This window comes from Neovison vison, chromosome 11 (genome assembly GCF_020171115.1).
Source record: "Neovison vison isolate M4711 chromosome 11, ASM_NN_V1, whole genome shotgun sequence".
Taxonomy (NCBI): Eukaryota; Metazoa; Chordata; class Mammalia; order Carnivora; family Mustelidae; genus Neogale; species Neogale vison.
This window is the reverse complement of record NC_058101.1, coordinates 95,683,954-95,709,332: the sequence shown is the minus strand read 5'-3', so window position 1 is coordinate 95,709,332 and position 25,379 is coordinate 95,683,954. Positions and strand designations below refer to the sequence as shown.

General features: G+C 38.0%; 1 protein-coding gene and 1 pseudogene across 5 annotated transcripts in view; both read right to left on the bottom strand.

Moving 5' to 3' along the window:
* The window catches only part of ARSJ (arylsulfatase family member J), a 98,930-nt gene extending 85,377 nt beyond the window's left edge, over positions 1–13,553 (bottom strand). For 3 of the 5 annotated variants that reach the window (XR_006380858.1, XR_006380859.1, XR_006380857.1), the window contains exon 1: positions 12,205–13,553. Coding sequence is in view for 1 of the 5 variants with exons in the window: in XM_044224156.1 (XP_044080091.1) it covers positions 12,205–12,602 (398 nt within the window). In the remaining 4 variants the exon portion in view is untranslated. Of the gene's footprint in view, positions 1–7,979; positions 8,036–12,204 lie in introns of all 5 variants that reach the window. The other 2 variants (XM_044224158.1, XM_044224156.1) reach the window with 2 other exon arrangements.
* A 1,336-nt stretch (positions 13,554–14,889) lies between these two features.
* On the bottom strand, positions 14,890–16,488 carry LOC122890269 (annotated as a pseudogene).
* Between the last annotated feature and the right edge of the window lie 8,891 nt (positions 16,489–25,379).

Sequence of the window (25,379 nt, the reverse complement as noted above, 5' to 3'; positions counted from 1 at the left end):
AAAACTTTCTTTATTTTTTTCTGTATAGTGAGGGGAGGGGCAGAGGGAGACAGAATCTTAAGCATGCTCAATGCCCAGTGTGCAGTGCGATGTGCGGCTCAATCTCACCACCCTGAGATCATGACATGAACTGAAATCAAAGGTCTTACACTTAATCGGCTGAGCCAGCCAAGTGCCCTAAACTAAAACATTTTAAATTTGATAAGTTCAATACACTCAGTTCACATACTTTCATTACAGCCTTATTCTGTCCAAAAACATGGTGTGTTCAAAGTATATAATGCAGTCTTTAATCTTATTCTATTCAACCCTGAAGATAATTTTTTAAATTCTGATAAAACAACTTAAAAATTCTAGAAGTCTTCAGATCCAAGATTAGGACAAATCTTTTTATAAATTTCTAATAAATCACAGATTTATTAAAAATGTTAAAATTATCAATAATTTATAGTATACATTAACATTGTGCTATAGATTATTTATTATTATTTCTGTCAATGGAATTTTGAAGTAAGGTAATGAGCCCATGATTGGCAGTTTGAGGAGATGAAAAATTTTGAAATAGTAGTTCTAAAGAATGCAACATATACTAAAGGAAGTTAAAAAAAATTACTGGACATTTTTGAGTGCCTATTTTGGATTTGTGGTCATGAATTTAATCCAATATTGATTGCCACTCATCTTCCTGCTGCAATGTACCTCTTGGCTGGAGCTTATTAGAAAATGAATGCTGCCAAACCATGCTCACTAAGCCTGTGTGGATACTGTGCATAAAAGAATCCAGTAATCCCATAAGGTCCAGTTAGTTTCCTCAGCCTCTTTCTCATCTAGGTCTGGTTCCTTTACCCTCTCCAATGATGTCGGAGAACAACCAAGTATTGAGAAAAGCACAATATATATCCTCAGCAAGGGGACAATGACCTCGTGATTATTTCTGGCTTGTTTTCCCTATGAGGCTCAGATGGTTAGTAGATTGGAGTTGGTGTTATGATAGTGATGTATTATTATTGATTCTGTTTGATCAGTGCAAAGAATTCCTATCCATTGTCATAAAATTAAGGGATTGGAAAAAATTACATGTGATATCCCTTTGAATTCTAAGAGTTCTAGCACTGTGTTGGCTGTCATAATCATACCCAAGAAAAGGTGTATAAAGCCTACAAAAGGTAAACCCAAAAGGTTCATGAGTATTGTCAGAGTTTTTGGTAAGGCTCTACACATCCCCAATTTGGAAAAAAAAAAATTAAAAGAGTACTTGAAACTTTGGAAAGATTTTTGCTTTTCTGTTCAAAATAAATGCCCTGTAGAATTCAGTTATACCTAAAACCAGAATGTATATATTATGTATTATATGTCCTCTATACATTTTCACCAACATGATCTTGTTTAATAGGATAACCAAACCAGAAAGTAATGGTCTGTTCGCTCCTATCCCTCTCATTTGATGAGACTCACCAGGCATGAGGTAACCTATCTAAGGTTTCACTGTAGGAGGGAACTGTCCTATGCCTACTGTCCTTCCCAGATAGCACACTGTTCCTCAAATAACTTTTACTTAACATGGTTGCTTTCTCTGAACATGATAAAGTTAAAATTATAGTTGAACAATTGCTTAAAGTTCTTACCAATCTGAACATTTGTTTCTACCTAACTCTGTGAAATACAGTATCAAATCTCAGTTGATCAGCAATGGTGATTCAGTAAAATTATTGAAGAAATATTTATTGAGAGTCTGTTTATCAATAGTCATTATCTGTGGGATAGCTTAAAGTTGTCCAGCGTGAAGATAATAACCAAGATGATTAAGATTTATATAAATAAATAAATATATTTATTTGTATGTGATATGTTTCTATCCTCTATGTTCTATGTACAGAATACCACTTAATCCTCACAATAAACCCTTTGACGTAGGTACTGTAATTATCATAGTCATTTTCCCATGAGAAAATGAGGCATATATAGCTTAAGTTACATGGTTGGTATCTTACAGAATCCTTCCTTTTAATCAGTAGGAATTTGTGTGCGTATGTGTGTGTTTTTTTTAAATAGACTATGTTGTAAGAAGTTTACAGTTCAGGGGCACCTTGATGGCTCAGTTGGTTAAGCATCTGACTCTCAGTTTCACCTCACAGGTTGTGATCTCAGGGTGGTGAGATCGAGCCCCACACTGGGTTCCATGCTCAGTGCAGAGTCTGCTTGAGAGTCTCTGCCTCTCTCTCTCCCTTTGCCCCTCCCTGCTTAAATAAATAAATAAATAAATAAAATCTTTAAAAAGACAGAAGTTTACAGTTTAGTGTATTGTGCATTTTGGAATTGGAAGGAAATGGGTGCATAAATAATTACAAATATTATAAAGATATAAAGAGGATAGGCTGTAGGGAAAGAGAAGAATGCATTTGATTCTGCCTGGAGTAGGGTAAGAAAATGATCAGAGAAGGACTGGAGAAGAGAGGAAAGTAGTAGAGGATCTGGAGGGATGCAACAAACTGGAGAATTAAGGATAGTCTATCAAAGGGAAATCTGCTTAGATGGAAACAGGGGAGTTGGGAGACATAGCCCTTGTGGGAAAGTACAAGTACCTTGGCAATGATAATTCAGAGAAGGTATAAACGGGCATGTGTTGGGAGATTGTACCAGAATTTTATCAGAAGCTATATTTTGAAGGTCCTTATATAGAAATCTTAGGAATAAGGCTTTAGCCTATAGGTAATGGAAGTTTCTAAAACATTTTAACCAGGGGAGTGGTGTGATTTTGATCGTGTTGAATTTTACCCAAGTCCTAATATTAGAGGCAGATGCTGCAGGGAATATAGTCATTTAGAAGGTGACTGAAATAGTGGTCACAGAGCATATAAAATTTCAATTCCCATGAAGCCAAGAGCAGTGTCTTAATTCAAAACAACTTATTGAGGACCTACTGAGCTGTAGACCCTGGGTGAACTGGCATTCAAAGCTGAATGAGATATGTTAATGATATTCAGTAAACTTTTAAAGTTGTTTTTGATTGAAGGAATTTGAAATAATTAATCATCAGCCTTTCCATTATCCTATTTCCATTTCTTCTCATTTAGTGTTGTACTCTTAATGTCATCGTTTAAATATGCATCTGCTTTCAGTTGTCACAAGCTTAGCAGGGTTCCATCAGATTCTGCCAAGCATGATGACAACAACACACACCATCTCCAAGTGCAGAAATTGAAAAAGTATATGTCCCTAATCATCTTCCTGAACATCTCAAAACTAATAGTATCATGCAAAAAAACTCCTGTATAGAAATTAAAACATATGAGATTTAATTTTAACTCTTTGCACTGATAGACTGAAATTGGAAGAGATATGACTGTATCACAGAAAACTTAAAAAAAAAAAAAACTATTCCTTTAAAGTTTGCATATGCTTAAAAATTATAGAGCTGTAGGTCTAAATTTAAAATAATTTTTACTTAAAACCTATATCACACTTAAAAGTTCTCACACTGTTTTCATATATTAACCAATTGATCAGTTTAAGGTTGGCAATATATATAATATTATTCCTTTTATTTCACAGGTGAAATCACAGAATCCTAGAGAGATTAAACTACTTGTTCAAGGTCAGTCAGGAATTTGTTCATTGAATCAGCACTGTAATTCAGATTTCCTCACTATAAATTCTATGCTATTTCTGCTCTATTTGCCTACTAGAGGAAAATAATCATGTATTCATCTATTCATTCATTTGTTCATTCACTCATTCTTTACACATATACTTAGTGCCTATTAGTACAAAGCACTGTGAGATTTATGGACATTATAAACCAGAAGTATGAGGTCCAGTGACAGCTATGAATGAGGTAGAAATCATGCGTAATAAGACAGTAATAGAAAGGGTTATGAAAGGTCATCACTGGAATAAATTATTTCTGGCTAAGGAATCATGGAAAGCTATACAGGAAAGGTAGTATTTTAGGTGAGTCTGAGTGGCTGGCATTTAGGCAAAGAGAGATAGGGCATGAATTCCAAGGGGTGGAAACAGTATGTGCAAAAGAAGGAAGAAAGTAAAGTATGGAATGTGCTCAAGAAACAGTGAATCATCCTTTTTGCTAGAGGGGAGTGTGAAGCTTGAGAGAGAAAAATAAGGCTAAAAACTATTTTTTAAAGACTAGACTAATATGCTTACAATTTTCATATCGGGCAGAATGAGGTTATGAAAACAGCAAGGGTCTTGTTGAAGATACCCAAGTTTAGGTTCAAATACAGGCTCTGTTGTTTAGAAGTTGTGTGACTGTGATCAACTTACATAATTTCTCTATAACTTTCATATATCATCCATGAAAGGAAGATGTCTGTTAAATATTTCAGAACTATTTTTTCAAAATAATAAAAATAGTTTACTTTCAGGGTAGGTGTGAAGATCAAATGACAGGATATTTGAAAAGTGACTGGTACAATAAGGTGGTCAGTAAAAATTAATTTCTGGTCCAATTCTGTGGTAGTCAGGGCAACCCAGGGAGAGTGTTTGCTGAGGCTGGTGATGTAATGAGAGTCATGGTGGAATAAAGCAAATATGCTGAGTGAATCAGAAGAGAGAGGGAGTAAATGATTAGAGGAAAAAGTCTTTTCTGCAACAGAGCACAGAGGGAATGAATGTCTCAATGAGGTAACACTACTGGGAATATTTACTATCTAGAATGATAAAAGAACATTGCAACACACTCTAATTAAATCAAAGTAAAATACAGAAAAAGATTGTAGTGAAATTAATTCTGGAATATTGCTGTGGGAAAAAATCTGAATGAAACCAAACTTTGAAATAAAAGAGGCTTTCATACTGAGCTCATATTGGAACCAGGGGCTCTAAGTCTTTCGCTTCTCCCACCTTTGATCTCTGGGAGAGGTCATCTGGATGAAACGAAAAGTTCTCAACTCTCCACACCCTGGATAAATGTCCACCTTTCAGAACAGCCACTCAGGAAACTCACCCAGGATTACCTGAATAGAAATTCATTTCAGAGGGAACCTTTTTTAAGAGACTCATTTAAAATTAGGGACTTTGATCACAAGAGTGTGCCAATAGCTTACTTGACCATGATTCAACTGTCAGAAAAACCTATGAGGTCAAACAGGAAGAGGCAGCTATTTGTTGAATGGCCTTCTCTATTGAGCTGTTCTTTTTGAAATGGATATGTGAGGCTTTAAAGCTACCCTCTTCTTTGTTGTTACAGTCATTTTCCAAAGCCAAAGTGAGGCTTGGAAGAAAAATTCTGTTTAAGCTTCTAACCATAAACATTTTTCTAGATGTTTATGCATTAACTAAATATTTACAAATGTAATAAGCAAACTCTTAGCAACTGATATTTATTGTGTATTCTCAGTATGTGGAACACTACTTAAAACTAGGCTTTGGATAAAAGAAGTGGATGGAAGAGAAAGCATGTATGACTCTTGATGTTATGTTTACAATAGAAGCAGAGGGGAAATGTATGTGGACCCACATACCTACAAAATGGAATCACTAAACCCTACTATCCTTAGCTTCTGTGACTCTTTCTCCTGTGAGAGTGGCTGAAAGAATTCAATTACTTTTTCAGGGTTTTCAACACTAGCATAATTGTTGACTGATAATCTCATACCTAGAAACAATACTCTGTAAACTCCCAAGAGACATGTTTCCCTGCCAGTGCAGTCCATTGCAGTCTACAGAGGAGGCCTACATGGATCCTATCTTCCTGGACCAGATGAGGCGCCCAGAGTTCCTGACTGTGTGTCTGACTATATACAGTATGGCTGCAGTAGTTGCTGATGAAGGGTCAGGAGCTCATTCAATCTCCAGAATGAGACTAAAATTAAAACTGAACACTTACCATTTCCTAGGAGATTGTGTAGAGAAAATCCTACCATGCCTTTCGGCACCATTTGTGTTTTCACTCTAACTCCAGTCTTCCCAATGTATCGTCTTTCACACGGATTCTAATCTCTATATATCTCTGTACATCTCTACTCTGATTCGACCAATCCCTCTCCACTGCTAACTCCCTAACTTTTGCCAAGAAGCCTTCTGTTACTGAAAGTCTGGCATTAGCAAAATTTACTATGACCTCCCTTCTTTCCTGGACTTTCTCTCCACCTTCTTGCTTTAGTTGATTGCTGGGTATCCCTGACATCCTCTCAACATGGGGCTGTTTTTTTACCTATACCCCAATTATCACAGAGCCTGAAGCAGAGATGAATGACATCCTAGTTCCTCACTGGCACTTTCAGACAATTTTGGCTCTTGTCTTCATTTAAAAGCTCAACTCATTTGAAAAGCAAGGCAACAGATCATAGACTACCTTTCCTATTTGACTCCTTCACCTACCCAGTTCCAGGCCCTGCATTCGTAAATGATTCCAGCACCTGGTTCACCATCCTCTTGAATGTTGCTTCTCTCACTGTTGTTAATGATTTCAATATCTGCTGAAGTGATCTATCCAATAGCTTGCCCTTCTAAAACTGTGCCTTCCTGATGTCTGAAGATGTTTTCTTCCACCTCACCTTAGCATCCATGCACCTGACATTTCCCAAAACTGTACTACTCACACAATTTTGATCCCAAGCTCAAATTTCTCCATCTACCAATATTTATCTAGCTTTCCAAGTTTATTACAGTATCCTCACTTCAACCGCAGCAAGACAGTCAATTCATCGACCCTGGTGATTTCTTAGAGATTATTAGCTCCTTATTGTCTTCCTCTTTTCCTTGCCAATTTAGAGTCCGTGATCGCATTATCTGCCAAAGCCCCAAATCTAGTTAAATCTACCTTTTAAATTTTTATTTATTTATTTGACAGAGAGAGAGAGATCACAAGTAGACAGGCAGGAGTTGGGGGGAAGCAGGCTCCCTGCTGATCAGAGAGCCAGATTCATGGCTCCATCCCAGGACCCCGAGATCATGACGGGAGCCAAAGGCAGAGGCTTAACCCACTAAGTCACCCAGGTGCCCCTTAAGTCTACCTTTCCAATGGCACTTCTTCTGCACATCAGCACCAGGCCATGGCACAGGAAAAACAAACAAACGATGACCGATCTCTGTTTAAATTTATGACTGCAAATCTCAAGTGGGCTCAGTTGAATGCCCTGTATTTGTACAGCATTTTTCTACTTAATTCACTTTCTCATTCTTTTAGAAGAATATTTTTCTATTTCTGTCTTTAAACCTCCAGATCTTTATTCTCAGCTAATGACCTCATTTGTTATTTCACTTAGAGAGTAGAATAATTGAGAAAAGAACTACTCCATATTCCAAAACCAAATCTCCCAACCTATTTGCATTTGTACATTCATATTTTCCCTTCTCCAATATTAAAATGAATGAACCGTTAAAGAAGAGCTAAGGCAACGTAGAAGGAAAACAAGTCAGAGAGCTTACATTCCAGATATCAGTATTATAAAGCTATAAGAGTTAAGAATGTAGTATTGGCACAAGGATAGACAAAGAAACTAATGGAACAGAATAGAGTCGAGAAATAGAGTCCACTGCAGTGTAGTGGAGAAGTACAGCTTTTTTAATAAATAGTGTGGGTCCAATGGAGATACACATGGGAAAAAATAGTCTTGAACCCTGACTTATACCATAACAGAAAATTAATTTCAGATGAATTATAGATCTAAATATAAAAAAAAATAAAACTTTTAGAAAAAAAGATCTTGATTTAGTCAAAGATACCTTAAATAGGATATAAAAAGAAAAAGAGTCTTAACTAGGCTACATTAAAATTAAAACCTTCTGTTCATCAAAAACACTATTAAAAGTGAAAAAGTAAGCCATGGAGTGGATGAAGACATCTGCAGTACAAATATCTGACAAAGAAACAGAATATATAAATAACTATTACAAATCAATAAGAAAGAACAATAACCTAATGAGAAAATAGACAAAGCCTTTAAAAGATACTTTTTAAAAGGGATTATTTAAGTAGTCCATAAAAATATAAAAAGATGTCCAAATTCATTACTCACCTGAGAAATGCAAATTTAAGCCATAATGGTATACCAGTGTGTAACAACCAGAATGACTAAATTGAAAAAAAAAAAAAAATCAAATGTTGACAAAGATATGAAATAACTAGAATTCTCCATACACTGCTAGGAGTGTGAACTGGTAAGAGTGTAAACTGCTGGAAACACTTTGCAAAACTATCCACAGAAAATGAATACACACATAACCCAGTAATCTAAGTTCTTGATAGATGTCCAAAAAGATCATATACATATGTTCATCAACAAACACATACAAATACATTCATGGCAGCACTATTTATAATGCTCAACACTGGAAACCACCTTAATGTCTGTCAACAGTAGAATGGATGAATAAATTGTCATATATTTATACAAAAGAACACTGTTCAGTAATGAGGATGAATGAATTAATTACATCTACGGGCAACAACATGGAAAAGTTTTACTAATGTAATGTTAAAAGAAAGAAGGCAGACATGAAAGAGTACATTTTCTATAATTCCATTAAGATATAGTTCAAACACAAGGCAAAAATTAACCTGGGGTGTTAGAAGTCAGGAGAATGACTACCCTTGGCAAGAAGGAGTTTTTTTTAGCACAAAATGAATTTATCAAATATCCTATTACAAATACACATTTGAGTTACCTTTGCAATTTATAAAAATCATCATCATGGCACTTCAAGTAGAAAAATTAACAACAAAATAGTAAAAAAACAAAATTATTGCCAAAGATATAAATTTAGTTCAGGTTGTCAATTTTTCCTAAAATCTGCATAAAATGCATGCCTAAATTTTGCAGAACTTTTCTTTTTTTAAGATTTAGTCATTTATTTGAGAGAGAGAGAGACAGCACACAGCAGAGGTGGGGAGAGACAAAATCCTCAGGAAGACTCTGCACAGAGCCAAAAATCAAGTCAGACACTTAATGGACTGAGCACTCGGGTACCTCTAAATTTTGCAAAACTTTAAATTCTCTTTCTGAAGCCTTCATTATATTCTTTTAAGAAGAAATGATGTCACGGGGTGCCTGGGTGGCTCAGTGGGTTAAGCATCTGCCTTCGGTTCAGGTCATGATCTCAGTGTCCTGGGAATGAGCCCCTCATCAGGCTCCCTGCTCTGCAAGAAACCTGCTTCTCCCTCTCCCTCTACCCCTCCTCCGTTCTTGTGCTTTCTCTCTCTTACATGAATAAATAAAATCTTTAAAAAAAGAAAAAATGATGTCATTTAGCCATGTCTTTATTTGTAAAACTGTGAAAAACAAAACAAAAGGTGAGAAAATTACTTTGAAATAAATCAAACATAGACAGCCACTTTCTCAATCGAACTTTTTTTTATCACCAGGCCAACTCTGAACACATACAGTGCTGTTTCAGGAAGTCCCATGTACAGAGCCCCTGCATTACTACGTCTCTTGACATTTTTTTTGCCGTAACTATAAAAAAATGAACATAACAACAGCAATTATCTCATGGGGTGTTATAAAGATTAAATGAGACAAAAATGCATTACCCTGGAACAATGGATGTTAGCACTTAATAATCACACCCTTAATTTGTATTGATATTGTTAACATCAGAATAACCTGAAGTGTTGGCTAAATCACTATAGATTTCTGGGCTCAACCCCAGACCTACTGAAGCCAAATTGCTAGCTGGGCCTGGAAATCTGCATTTTAACTAGCTTTTTGAGTGATTCTTTTCATAGATTTAAATTTGAAGACCACTATCCAGAGATTAAGGCTTACTTCTTACTTATTCCTCAGAGCTCCAATACAGGGATCTGTCTGTGTACAGTGAATACTTGCTGACAGTCTAACTGATATTTAATATTGCCAGATGGGTATGATATAAATTATTAAAGCAATCTGGAGTTTGCAGCACATTTATGCAGTATAGGGGAATAGATTTTTACATTTTGAACTTCAGCAAAACCTAAAAGGAGGCTTGATTTGTTAATAGTATTAAAAGTAGCCTCAGTTTTAATCATCTTAACTTTCTTTATGAAAGATTTGAATCCTCTCATATTTTGCATAACACATTTTTCACTTTAATTCAGGACAGTTAGGTTTTTATTGCTCTTCCTTCTTGTTTTGATTTACTTTAGAAGATCCAGAGAGTATACACATGTGCTCATGGAGAGCACAAATGACCATAATCCCTGAGTTCTGCACGATTAACATTAGGCCCACAACTAGGCTTCTGTCACTACTTTCTTTCTTATATTTGTGTTCATTACAAGGAAGCTTCCAGTCTAAAAGGAGAACTGCAAATGAAAATGTCTTCAACTGTTTAAATCAAACAAAAATTTAAATCAAGTACATTATCTATTTAAATTTCTCATCTATAGAATAGTTAACACAATTGGTCGCACTGAATAGAAAATTTTAATAGGAGAATGAATCTTTTCATTAGATATTTGATTGCATTGAAAGAACAAGAGAGTCAACCTTTGACTAAAGAAAAATTATCTATCTTCTGGTGAGCATAGCATAATATATAGAGTTGTTGAATCAATAAGTTGTATGCCTAAAATAAATAAAACATTGTATATTATCTTCAATTAAAAAAAGAGAAAAAAGTTGGGAATTATTCTAGCTTCATTTCTGTTTCATGTCATTAAGTAAACATAAAGATTGAAAGATAAAACCAGGTATTTTATCCGTGCAAGAAAATGTTTAGGAGCTAAATGTTCTTACTTGGTGAAAAGCCTTATAGCATATGCTCTATTGTGAAAGATAAAATTCACATGATTCATGTACATATTTTCAACTACTATCAGCTATCTCAGTAAATCTAAATTCTCTAAATTAGTTGAAGAGATTTAGTGAGCTTTTATGACACATTTATATCATAAGCCAAATGTAAGAGTGTTTGGGATTAGACATGAAGAACTTGACCTGCAGGCCACCAGATGGACTTATTTTCCAGCCAAAAATCTGATCCTTTATAAATATCAAACACCCTTGACTTTCTGATGCTACAGATAACCTTTAAAATGACTCTGAAGAACAGTGAGACTTTTTAAAATCTCTCATTCTCAGGAAAGGAAAGGATGGGATTTTTTTTTTTTTCTTCTGGCAGTGATGCTACATTCTGACAGTTTGCTAAGCAGTGGAAATCATGTTATAAGCAAAAGTCTCTGCAAGACAGAGATTCTTACAAAATAATCTTTTTTTTTTTTTTTTCCAATGGATACTGGCTACTTTGAGAGGATCCAATTCCAAGAACAACTTCCATGAAGCAGGGGTCCCTGACACTGAAAGCACAGGACACATATACTGAACCACTAGGCTTCTCTTCTACCACTGTCCAGTGATGGCTTGACCTCCAGACCTCCTAGTCTATCTCTGTGGCACAGGCTGACTTTAGACATCCAAATCAGTAACAGTAACCTATCTTCTAATAGGATAGAATAAACTTTGAAAATGAATGACTGTCTTAAACAGAAGGTTTAGCGATTTAGGAAAGCAACAAATTAAAAATGCTTTACTTAAGCATCCAAATAATCTGATTTTTCTTAGAGTTAACCAGAAAATTCCCAGACATGTGAGGAGCAGTAGAAAACTTCAGATGAAATTTGACTCCTGTTGAACATTCATCATTGAATTTCCTTGCATTTTGAGAATCACCTTGGTAATCACACATGGCCCTCATTATTGATCCAGTTAGAGAAAGTTACCTATCAAAGACCCAAACAGTCATTTGTACACTGATTTTACATTGTTTTCCATCTGTTTCCTTGACCTCTTTTATGTTCATGAGAACTTACAGCTTTGAGTATTCAATTCTAGATTTAAGAACAAACTGAGTTGCAGAACATTTTTCATCTTTCTTATCAGTAATGGCGATGGTGAATTCTGTTGCGACGCCTGAAACAAATCTGAGCATGCTCAAAAAACAAAATAGATTTGGAGAAGGAGACCCCTTCTGGAGACATGTGGTTGGTAGGTGAGGCTTCACAAGTACTAACCTCATTTAAAAACTTGGAGGGCACTTCCCAGCAGGCTCTGAGAGTAAGAAAATGAGCCTAACTAGAGAGGAGACGTTCAAGATCAGTAACAAGGTATCCAATTTAATACTCACCGTAACTCAATACCACATTTCATTCATTCACTCGTTTGCTATTTTTTTTTTCTGTTACTCCTTAAAATTAGGAGCTCGGTCTTAATTAAATGCATAAAATTTCTCCAAGGAATAAATATACGAAGTGGTAACACTTACTTTCCAGTAATAAACTGACTCCTGGACGGTGTGCAAATAGGCTGGACATAGTAGTTCTCCAGTTTAACGCCTTCGGCAGCAAGCCTGTCAAGAGTGGGAGTCTTGATCTCCGAGCCGTGGTAACCCACATCTCTGAATCCCTGATCATCCGCTAGGATGAAAATGAGATGGGGTTGGGAGGTGGCAGCCGTACTGGGCTCCGGTCTCTCTCCAGACTGAGCTCGAAAGGTCGCTTCCTCCTCCTCCTCCAAGCCCTGGCCCCAGGACAGGTAACCATAGGTCAGGAGGCTGAGCACCCAGAAGCCTGCCAGCGCCCCCATGGCTAGCATCTTTCCCGGCCAGACCCAGGCTCGAGGAGGCGGGGGAGGCGGAGGCCCCGCACAGCCCCTGGGGGCCATTCACTCGGGTCCCGGCTGAGAGTCCACTGGCAGAACCACGCACCGCACGCCGCCGCCGCCGCCCACATGCACGCGGGAGGGGTCGACCGAGCAGGCGGTGGACCGGCTCCACTTGGAAACAAGTCCTGCGCCCCTCTCAGCTGTCACCACATCCAACAACGTCAACCTTGTAGAAGTGGTGAGACGTCGGAAAAACAAGGAGTGCTCTTCTCCTCCAATTTTCACTTTCTCCTCCTCCCCGCTCCCCCGAGCGAGCGGCTTCCACGCAAAGTTAATGCTTCCACCCAAAAGCTGTCGGGAGAAAAAAGTCTAGTAAGGCATTGAGAGCCCCCTTCTGTGGGGGCTTTCCCTGCCAGAGCGCCCTGGACGCTGCGGGGCGAGGCTCTCGCGGGCGCGCGCGGGTCGCTGGGACCCGCCGTCCGGCGTACCCGCACCTGGAAAGCCCTGGAAGTCGGGCCGCCACGCCTCGCCCCGGCTCTAGCAGATAAACAGCTGCCTGAAGGGGACTGACTTCCTGACCACTCTCTCCACTTTTCCAGGGCTATTTCTCCCGGTCCTCTCCAGAGCGTTTGCCAATCTCCCCGACACTAGGCGGCGAAGCGAGGGGGGGGAAAAAGCCCAGTTTCCTGATTTCTTTCCGCCGCTAACCCCCCTTTTCGTCCAGGAACGTCGGGCACCGAGTCTCCGGGCCGCTGGAGCGCTTGGGGGCGCGAAGCGGAGTCCCCGCCCGGGTGGCCGTTCCACGCCGAGCCCAGCAGGTCTCCGCGGAGTTGGTGCACCCGGCCGAGGCGCGGAAAGATGGGTGCGTTTTGTCCGCCAACTTACTTAGTTTTGGCACCAGGCGTTCTTTGCCGCCTCCTCCCTCTTTTCTGTCCAGTGAATCACGGAACGGCACTTTCTGCTTTAGCTCCTCCAGGAAGAGGGGGAGGGGTAAGGTTGGTGTAGAGGTTAGGTCTTTCCTTTTTCCTTTCCGGGAGGAGGAGGGAGGGGAGGCTTTGCGGGACGGAGGGAAAGCCGCGCGCCTCTGCTCGGCCCCTGCGGGATCCAGGGGGGTCCGCCAGGGCTAACTCCTTTCTGGGTTTCCCCGGCTGCCCTCCATCATCCGGACAAGGGGCAGACCGCGGCGGCGCGGATCGGTTGGGGTGTAGCGGGCGCTTCTTTTCGTGGGTCCATAAATGAAGAGCTCTCTCGCCCATCCCGAACGCTGCGCTTGCAAACTTTTTCTAGCTTCTGGAGGGAGTGCGAGAGAAGAGCAGGAGAAACAACAAACTGCGTGGCATACTTTCTTCCTCTTCTAGTTTTCCTTTACTAGTCTCTTTCCTCCACCACCCCCCCATTTTTCCTACTCCTTTATCCCCGCCTTCCCCCCCCCTTTTTTTTTAAACAGTCGCGACTACAAGTTTTTAAATTGAATTTCCTTTCCCTTTTGCTGGCCTTGACAGCCTGACTTCCTCAAGAGGTTCTCCCTACGTGAAGATATTGAAATTGTCCCCTTATTCTTACCGCTCCCCAAACTTACCCACAGGGCATCTCCAGCCAAGAATGTGGGGCGAGGAGGAGTTACACATTTCACCCTCGGGAACTGAGAGCCCAGTCTGCACTCCTGCAGTAAGGAAACCATTTCCCATACAATAGTTCCAGGAACTTCATCATTTTTTTTTTTAACTATGTGGAGCGAAAGTATTTTAAAAGCTTGTCCTGACTAGGAAGATATGCCTGCTTTTACTAGAATCACAGGTTTTTAAAGCCCTGCTCCATCAGGAAAGGGATTTGTGGTACCTATAGAGGAGGCAATCAATGCCAAGAGCCATTGAGACATGTTTTTCTTTTCCAAAAATTGTTCAAGTTATTTATTGAACACCTACTATGGGCTGGCACATAAAACGCCAGATTCTCCCAATTGCCTAAGCATAAATCTACGTTTCACTTAGCCATTTGTTTTTAATTCCTTTTTGTTGCTAAAGTTTCTGTTTAGTTTCTAGGCAAAACCTTCGTAAAATGGAAACTTAGCACCTGTGAAACTTGCCATGGGCTCCATATAGGTAATTTTGCTAATGTGTGTGGGCTTCTACTAGCTTATTTTCTTTATGAGGCCATTCTGATTAGTCTGGGGAGAGATGAGCCATGTTAGAAGTCCTATTTGGAAATATGATCTTAACAATTCTGTAAGGTAAATCACCAAATATGTAATGACTGAACTGAATATTGCACTGAGGTAAGGCTCCCAGCTTTGTAGGCCTAACAAGGTTCTTGAGTGTCAACAGGCATTCAGATGGATTGACTGCTTTTAGTTGGGGTTAGTCAATGACATAGCACAAGAAGTGTCCGTGTTGCTCTGCAAGAAAGAGGGTACTTTTTAGTTCAGATCTCAAGTAAGAGTAGATAATAATAATAATGTTAACATTTATGACTTACCATGTGATAACCATAGTGTTCTATATACCGATTATATACCATATATACACATATATGTGTATATATATATATACATATGACTTATAGTGTTTATACAGTGCTTTACATACTTTATTGATTTTCTTTCTCTACCAATTTTATGACATACTTTTCCATTCAACAAATATCTGAAGAGCTGGGCCAATGCAAGTAGCAAGGGAAAGTAATGGTTAACTAAATCAGGCACAGCATCTGCTCTTGTGGAACTTACATTGATGGGAAGAGATAAGCTGATCAATGAATCATCCCCAGACTCCAAATGTTACCTACTATTCTGTAGTATTCTGAAGCAAAGGAACAAATTTAAGAGAAATTTTAAAACAAAGAAATCTGACTTAGACTGGGTGTGGTTAGTGGGTGAGGTGGTGCAGGGAAGTAACCTTTAAACTGAGGGAAATGTTATTTTGTTTGGTATCCACCCTTCTTTCTTTTTTAACAGTTTAGCTTTTTATTGAACAGATTACAGAAGTTTATTCAAAAAGACCAAAGCTCATGGAGATTCCTCAAGAAATTAAAAATAGAGCTTCCCTATGACCCTGCAATTGCACTCCTGGGTATTTACCCCAAAGACACAGATGTCGTGAAAAGAAGGGCCATCTGTACCCCAATGTTTATAGCAGCAATGGCCACAGTCACCAAACTATGGAAAGAACCAAGATGCCCTTCAACGGATGAATGGATAAGGAAGATGTGGTCCATATACACTATGGAGTATTATGCCTCCATCAGAAAGGATGAATACCCATCTTTTGTAGCAACATGGATGGGACTGGAAGAGATTATGCTGAGTGAAATAAGTCAAGCAGAGAGAGTCAATTATCATAAGGTTTCACTTATTTGTGGAGCATAACAAATAGCATGGAGGACAAGGGGCGTTAGAGAGGAGAAGGGAATTTGGGTAAATTGGAAGGGGAGGTGAACCATGAGAGACTATGGACTCTGAAAAACAATCAGAGGGGTTGGAAGTGGCGGGACAGTGGGAGGTTGGGGTACCAGGTGGTGGGTATTATAGAGGGCATGGCTTGCATGGAGCACTGGGTGTGGTGAAAAAAAATAATGAATAATGTTTTTCTGAAAATAAATAAATTAAAAACAAAACAAAACAAAACCAAAGCTCAGACTCTTCTGATTCTTCTTTCTTTGCTTCTTCTTTCTTCTCAGCTGGGGCAGCAGTGGTGGAAGGAGCAGGACCTTCTGCTGGTGCTGCACCAGCTGCTGGGACATGTCCATCAGGCCCTACTTTGCTGATAAGGGTTCTGATGCTCACATTGGCCAGAGCCTTTGCACACAAGTCCAGCTAGGAAGGTTCAACATTTACACCCACGGAAGGCTCAACATTTACAACAGCTGCTGTATCCTCTGTGACCCAGACCTCATCGTTGTGCAGGATGAGGGTTAAATAGAAGCAGACAAGCTCCCAGAAGGAGGCCATGGTGCAGGTGAATGCTGAATGGATGCTACCAGGCAAGGTGCTAATCACAGGATGAAATGAGGGCCTCACCCCTCCCTGGCCTTAGCTTCTGCAGAACAGAGCACCTTAGTGGCGCTGAGGAAAAGCTGTTATCTCCTTTTACAGGAAACTTAGACTTGCAAATCCGTCTTCAAAACCCATGTTTTTCGTGAGATTAAGAGTGGTGGGTATTATAGAGGGCACAGCTTGCATGGAGCACTGGGTGTGGTGAAAAAAATAATGAATACTGTTTTTCTGAAAATAAATAAATTGGAAAAAAAAAAGAATGTGAATAGAACAACAACAAAAAAAAAACCCATGTTTTTCAAAAAATAATCTTCCCACAAGTGGACATTAAGATATTTTCTAGCCACATAGCACAGAGAGAACACAGCTGCCAGAGTTAGAGAATTCTAATCTTCACACAAGGCATGCATGCTCTCCACATTGAGGCTAGAAGGGCAGAACTTTGGCCCTAAAAATGCCATTTCTGGAGTAAATAGTACGAGTATTAAGGGAAACTAAGAACTATTTACAATTAGCAGTAAGAGCCAAGAAACAAGAATAGTCATGCTACAGCAGGCCAAATGAGATGTGACTCAAAGGGAAAATCCATTGGTTGGGTGCCCTAGCCAAAGTGGGAAATGGATAATGGTTATTCCCACATCCACAAGAAATACCTTGAGAATGAAATCAGAGGCTGTTGAGTGCCCTATCCTTTACTGTACATACGCTGGTATTATAAGCACATAAACTTCACATTTCTCATAAAAAGATTGGGTTTCATGCACTCTAAGCAGTAGTTTTAGCATCCTCACGAAATTCCAGATTAAAGACCCTCTATAATTTAACTGTTTTTTCCCGACTTTAAAGCCAGCATTTTTGGTGTTCAGGAATTAGCTTCACTTACAGAACAACACCATAGGTTTATTTTAGCCTAGATATAGTCATATTACACAGTCATGGGATGACATTACAAAAGTTAAAGGTACTATTTGATTCAGTAAAGAGAGAGAGAGGAAATAGAATTGCCTCGAGATGAAATTAGTGCAGACTGATTATTCAGGTGAGGCTTAATCAGGAGATGGGACTGTAGCTCTGCCTTAAACGACAATCAAAATTTGGGAAAGAAGAGAGGAAGTTAAAGGAAGGACATTTCAGGTAAAAGGAAAGGGAAGACCAACTGCCCGAGACACATTTTGACTGGGGTCATATGGTATATGATGTTAGGAAGTTCAGATCACACCAGATATTGAGAAGATTTGAAAAGGCATAAAGCACTGGAACTTGATTTGAGGGCATTAGGGTGATGAGGTCCTGTGAGAAGGACGTAACATGAGAAAGTACTTAAGTAAGTCGTATTAAGGTCCTTTCTGGTACACATTTATAGACATAGAAGACATAAACACAGAAGCAACAAATAAGGTCTTCAGTTTAAAAAATTTGAAGAATTGAATTTTACCCTAAGAGCACTAAGTCTATCCAAGTTTTTTTTGATTAGGGCAAGACATGATAAAAATATAGGAAGAGATATCCCAGGACATTTTTAGGGAATGATTTGAAGGAACAAAGACTAGAATCACACAACCGCCACAGTGTGAAATTTCTACAGCAATATACTCCTTAAATTAAATAACTATGTTATGACTACATCATTTTCTGGGAGAGGGGCATTTGTTAAAAGTTTAGAAAGAAGTAATTAATCACTTAAGAGAAAAACAAGTGACAAAGGAATCAGGGACCCAGTAAAGGACCTTCTTTGACTGGAAGATGGAAAAGGAAAATAATAGAAGGTATTGTCCAAAAGGTCACCATCAGAGGGGAGATCAGAGTAAGACAACACAGAGTGGCCTGGGTCTCTTTAGGGGACAGACCATGGGTCGTGGATGCCAGGGTGGAATTCAGGAGTGCATATGAAAAGCCTATCAGTAAATAGAGAAGTTAAGAAAATCATAGAAAAACACCAAAATGGATAGTTGCACAAATTTCTTTGAAACATCTATGTTAATCCTTACCATAAAGGCATTTCCCATAGCCCCCAGTATGCATGGGCAGAAATGCCCTAGCTTACTATTGATAAGTAGTTGTTCTAGTTACACCTAGATAAGTCATTGTTGTTATTTTGCTTAGCAAGAGAGCATGCCTGCTACCCTATTTCCCTTTCTTCTATAGACACTTATTTTCAACTAAACATGTAATTAGATGCTTAAAAGATAGAGCTGATGTTTAAATGTAGGCTTAAAAAGTTGTGAAAATAGTCACTCCAGAGATTTATAGACTATTAAAAAGATTTAAAAGTTGGTTGCTGCTTGTTTGGGTTTATAAGCACAGTAAGTACTTAAAAATGAAGGAGTAGTCACCAAGTTTAAATTCATGCACAGTCTAAAAGAAACATTTGTCCTAATATGGCCATTTCGATATGCTTTCTATATAATCAACTCCCTATTCATCTTTATTAACTCTTGATTAGACCCCAGAATGAAGGCTGCTTTGAGCCATTGTCTCAAGAAACAAGAGCTCTCTGATTAGGGTGGTTAAGTAACTGATTCAGTAATTGTTAAGTAAAGATCACTTCTCTTTCTTGGGAAGTCTCTGTTGAAATAAGCTGTAACAATTTGAATAATGTGAGTGACTCTAAAATTTCAACAGTGTATAAACATAGCTACCCAAAAGTAACAAGGTTTTTGACATTAGAAACTCAGAAAATCTGAACTGTCAAAGACAAGATCTTTCATTCAACAAATGTGTGAAAGCAGACTTTTAAACAGAGTTTGTACAGTGGGGAAACCTGGTAATTTTCACATTTTAAGATCTGTTCTTACGGCTTAAATTTTAAGTAAAATTCTTTATTATTTGCATAGCAATGTAGCATTTCAATTTCTAGACCTGGCTGCCCAACAGATTCTTTTAGGGCTTTTTATTTATTTATTTGTTTGTTTTAAATAGGAAATTCCACCCAAGACTGAAATCAAAATATCCAGAGTTTGGGGATATCTATGTTTAGAAAAACTCTCCAGGTGATCGTGGTATGTATAGAATTTTGAAAAACCACTGATTTAGAAGCCAAATCGTCGAAGTTTTGATAGGATTATTTAATGGATGATGTTGGTGCCATCTATCAATACAATATGGGAAACACAGCTGAAAAAGGGGTGGATAAATCTAGAGTCAGAACATCTGAGGGCTGAACAATGAGTTCCTGTTAGATGGTAGGAAGAATTAAAGTTGGGATATAGCCAAGCCACCAGGATCAAGAAAAGAAGGGAAAGGCATTAAAGCTTAACTGGGTGAGTGACAGGGGCAACAGACCGTGCAGGCACTGCTGGATTCAGATACACTGAAAGGAAAGACTGGAAGGAAAAGCCGAGTTCTAAACCCAGCTCATCTATAGTGATGTCTTCTGGCAGGATCTGTAGTATTCTCCCTGTGGCATGAGCCAAAGGTCTGTCCTGTTCAAAGGTACTGACCTCCCAAAGTTGAAATGTGCTAGTTTCTGGTCTCAATGAGGCTAGTGAAATCTAGAGTCAAGGCTACTCAATAAGACTAAGTGCCCAATCCGGCATCCAGAAAGTAGCGTGTTCCCAATTTTGGACTGCATGAATTTATAAAAATCATATGCTTTAAAGACTCTAAGAATCATGTAAATCTTAAGAATAAAAATCATATGAATGTATAAGATGTAATGGTGAAACTAATAGAAGTTGGTGATTGGAGAATAAAAATGAGGGAGGAATAAATGATTATACCTAGTTTCAGGTTTAGGGAAATTGCCTGAATGGTAGTACCATTTATAATGGTAGAAGTCTTGAAAGGACTAGCAGTTTGAAGACTAAATGGAAAAACTTGCTCTGGTGTTGTTGAACTTGAGATATGTGAAGCATCCCAACGGAGGAGTGCAGTTGATAGGTGGATATATGGGTCTGGACCTCAGAGAACAAGGGAGGATAAAAAATTGTATCCGCATCTAGACAGGGTAGGTAAAATTTCCCAAGGGAATTTGGAGAATAAGTAGTGAGAAAGGAGCCTAGGACAGAGCTATTTAGGATAGGGAAGATGAAATAGGGTCCACAGGGAAACCAAGAAGTAGCAAGAGAAATGTAACTGCAAAGATGGCAAATTTTATTGAACATTACTCAATAATGGCATGGTGCCAGCACTATGCTAAGTGGTTTCTCATGAACTATCCCAGTACTCTTCACAGCCTCTGCAGATAGATGCTATTATTACCATTTTACATGTGAAAAAACCTAGGTTAAGTTACATCAGGTGGTTGTACCAAGAGAAAACAAGAGAATGACATCATAAGAGAACAGAGTATCAAATAGCTAAGAAGAAGAGAACTAACACACAAGGAAGTGAGAAAGGTCAATAAAGTCAAGAGTGAAGGGAACAGTGAGATGAGGAACATAGTAGGTGTTAATTCATTGGAACAAGGTCTCTACAAATAACTTACTAAAGCTCTTTTCTTATCACAATGACAGAGCTCTATAGTATTGAAGTGTTGATGAACAAAGTAGGTTTGAAAAGAAAACAGGGTTTTATTTTAACTCAAAATCTATTAAAAGAAATTGATAATCATCAAATCATATAAATGTTAGAGGAGCCAGATGAGACGTGCAAAGCCTTTATAAGAAAAAGTATATATTTATATTGGTAGTTGAAAATATTTGAATACACAGTTTTGAATAAACTGTTTTTTAAACTAAGGACTCAGTGTTATAAAGTTGATCAGAAAGATGCACCATAGAATCATACTTCCCCCTTGCTAGCTGATAAGTTACTGAGCCTCTCTTTGCCTCATTTTTCTTATCTTCAAAATATGGATAATAACAATACCTATTTCATAGTGTGTCATGTTACTTATCTATCACCAAACAATGCTGCGTAACAAACTACCCCCGAAATTCAAAGGCTTAAAGCAACAATAATATGTTCTTATGGATTTGAGGATTTGCTGGGACAGATCTGCTCCAACTGTTTCCCATCTCCTCCTGGGATCAGTGGGATGGACACAAATTCTTGTTGGGGCATAGGTGAAGCACAAGAGATCAAGCTGAACCAAGCAAACACATATCAAGGCTCCATGTACCTGCTTACATCTCACTGACCAGTGCAAATCTTATAACTAAGCTCAGAGTCGAGGGGTGGGAAATATGTCCTTCCCTGGATGAGGCTATAAAAATGTTGTTGATGCCAGAGGAGGTGATGAAATGGAGCCAAAAATTAAGTCGACCACAGTTGTTTTGAGACTTAAATGAGTTAATTCATGAAAGCACATAGAATAGCCTTTGCCATTGCAAGTAGTATTAAGGTTTGTTTTAATTTTTATTCCTATTATAATTATTCTTAAATTAATTTATAGTGTAATGTCATTCCAATAAAACCTCAGTCTGATGATAATTCAGAACTCAACAAATGATACTATTTGTAAGAAGAATAAGAGTTAAAACAAGCTGTTCCCCAAAATTGGCACGAGGTAATCACTTTTAACCTATCACTAAGAAAAGTCCAGTGCCATAACCGATCATCGTATAGAACAAACGGCCCTGTATTGTCACTATATGAACTATCTGATAAGTATATACCTCTGAGCCTCATTCCACTGTTGATTTGAAAACTCCCAGTTTGTGAACTATTCTTAAATGCATGATAAACTCTTACCAAATGACATAAAGATCCTACCTGACCATAGTTAGGACTTATTACTCTACAACAATAATTTAATACTGATTGATGAAAGAAAGGAGAGACCAAAACCTGATACTATAGGAAAACAATATGTGAAAATAAATTTCTCAAAATAAAAGAAAGTAAGCATTTAGAATGATGAACATAATAATTAGATAATTATATAACCACATTAAAAAAGATTAACCCATATCTTATAGCACATACCAAGAGAAAAACATTAGAAATTAGAGAGCTATATGTAAAAAAAAAAAAGTTGAAGGAAGCCCAACAGAAAATTTAATTGATTATATGAAATATAGGTAGGGAAACTCTTCTATTTTTGGTTTTTAAGTGATACAGAAATTTTAATGACAGATAATTATAAAATACTTACAACAGAGTATTAAATCAGATATTTTATCTAAGATACCAAGATTCAAAGCTGTGATTTTCCTAAGAGGTGTGCCAGAACAAGATGCCAGTTTTCAAAGGAGATTATTAAAAACCAGTTTGACAACTCTGAACATTCTTACCCATGCAAAGGTAGTAAGAGGGTCAGAGCATGTGGCGATTGGAGAGTATGAGTGAAGAGATATTTTAATAACTTGTTGGTGTGCCCTGAGAACTCCTACAGGGGCCTGAGGAGGGAGGTGCTAACCTTCTGAGGTTCAAGTGGTCTGGTGTCTGGCTGCTGCTTGAAGAAGCCTCTTCAGGACTGACTGCCAATGAGCCAGAGAAAGAGAGAGGCTCCCAGGGACTAGCCAGCTCTCCTGCAGCTTGTCAGGACAAAGGATGTTTGAAGCCTTCCTGGGAACCAGTTGTGGCCATGTATGAATAAAGGGGGCCTTGAGTTTTCTTTGGTCCTGTTCAGAAAGGTCTCCCACAGACTCAATCAGACTCTAGGAAAAAAAAAAAAGTCAAAAGGTAAGTGACCAGTCTGGAGGGCTAACTCTCCATTTTATGCCTAGAGATCCTGCAGATAGGAGATGGTCAAAAGTTGGTTGGGAGCACATACAACAAAAAGTTACCCTTGAACAACTGCCAGACCCAGAGTGCATCATACTGGTCATTTAAGGACTTACTTGACTCTCTCACCTTTCTCCGTCCTTGCACATTCATCCTGGAGGAGGAGAAGTTGAAGTTAACATGATAGGGAAGGAAGGGTGGAAGTACTAGGCAGGGAACAGTAAACCAGAGAAGTACTCTAGGTTTCCAGGCTGAAGTAGTACTGATCTGAGGAAGGGACAAAAGATATGCTTTAAATGAACTTTAGAGTTTTCATAACAATATATGTATCCTAAATCTGAATGTCAGATTTTGTGAAGCAGAGCAATCACAAGACTATTTGCTTTTAGGATTGACTCCAGAAGTTTGAAGGGCAAGAGGAAGTAGGCCCACAGAATTTAGAGACATTGAGAAATAAAAACAAATTGTGGTATCTACTGGCTTTTCTCGTTCAATTTAACAGATAGGAAATGTTGACTGTATGAAAATTTGTTATAAAATTAAGGTGAAAAAGGAAAATAAACCGGGAAGTTATCTCTAGTAACATAACAAGAAAAGAGTTCAAATGTATTCCACTAAAAGAGTTCATTCAAATTTTTAAGAAAAATATCTTGACCTCCAATAATAAATACATAAAGAATTTGGACAACCAATGCAAATAGAAATGGATCAAAAGAGAGTAAATATGTTGGTCTTATTTGTAATGAAAGGAATATAAAGTAAAGCAAAACAATCGTAATTTCTATACCTATTAAACTAGTAAAAACAATGATATATGAATTGTGGTATCAGTAAGAGTGGATAGAAACTGATACTCTGCTGAGAGTGTTTGTTTGATAAATATTTTTCAAAAAATAACATGGCAGTATATATCACAGTATCACATACAAACCACAAATATCTTTACATATTAGTGCAGTAGTATCATTCTTTGACATTTTATCCTAAGAAAATAATGTAGTAGAATAAAAGAATAGTTAATAAAACTGGTCATGGGAGCACTATCTACAATAGAAATCTTAGTGTTAAGTGATAGAAAGTGGATTAAATATATTATGAGTCATCAACCTGATGCAATGCTATGACAATTAGAAATGATAATTATGAATATAATAAAGGACATAAAATATGCACCTAAAGTAATGCATAGTGAAAATAATAATGTGAAATATTTTGTACACCAGAACTATATATACACAAATATATATGTTAACATATAAGATATATGTATGCATATCTTATACATAATTTCAAACTAGAAGCAGAGACCATGTCAAAAAGAATAGAAGGTAACAAGAAAGAAAGAATAAAAATAACTGGAGGAAGTAAAGACTATTACATAGGACACAGAGGAGGGGGAAAACTCCGAGATCTGGATCTGATGTGGTTTCATGCTAGCTCTTCCTTCTATCTCTCTGAGATTTAGGGCAACTGACTTAGCTTTTCTAAGTCGCAGTGACCTCAAGTAAAAATAAAGAATTGGATAAAAACTATCCCTAAAATTATATCCTTTAAATTCGCTTTTTTTTTGGTTCCCTTTCTTTCTCATTAATAAAGGAAAGTACAGGATTTCTAGGGCATAAGCCAGTTGGACACCTGCCAAACTGATGAAGTCAGAGAGATTTCAAACAGAAACCAACTTAGAGGAATTTGTATCTTTTCAAAAAGTGCTTACACCATCTTCTCATATGAGAATACATACATGTATTCACTGTAGGTTTACATATCTTATTTTGTTAAGGAAAAAACCCTCAAATTTTGTAAATATATCACCTCTTTCCTTACTTGAAAAAGAAAAGTATATTTGAAGATTAGTTCCAAATTCACCATGGCACAAGCTCTTGGAGTTTCAGTTTTCTCGACTGAGAAAACTTCCCTATCTATTTTTACAGAGTAGTTCTAAGAACCATATTAGGACAATATACACAAAAGTGTTTTGAAGTCATCCAATACCATATGCCTGTACCTTCTTCTTCTCTCCCTAATTTTATTCATTTCTCTGAGTTCAGAAAACCTCTAGCCTCTAGGGATTCCTGAGCAAATACATGACTCAGCGTCCATCTGAAAAGAGTAGGTGGAACTCTAAACCTAAGCCAATGGTTGTGGAATAGTCTAGTTAACTTTCCACATAAAAACAAGAGTTATGGATACTGAAAAGTCCATAACCAGCCAAGATCAACCCACAGTGAAAGATCATT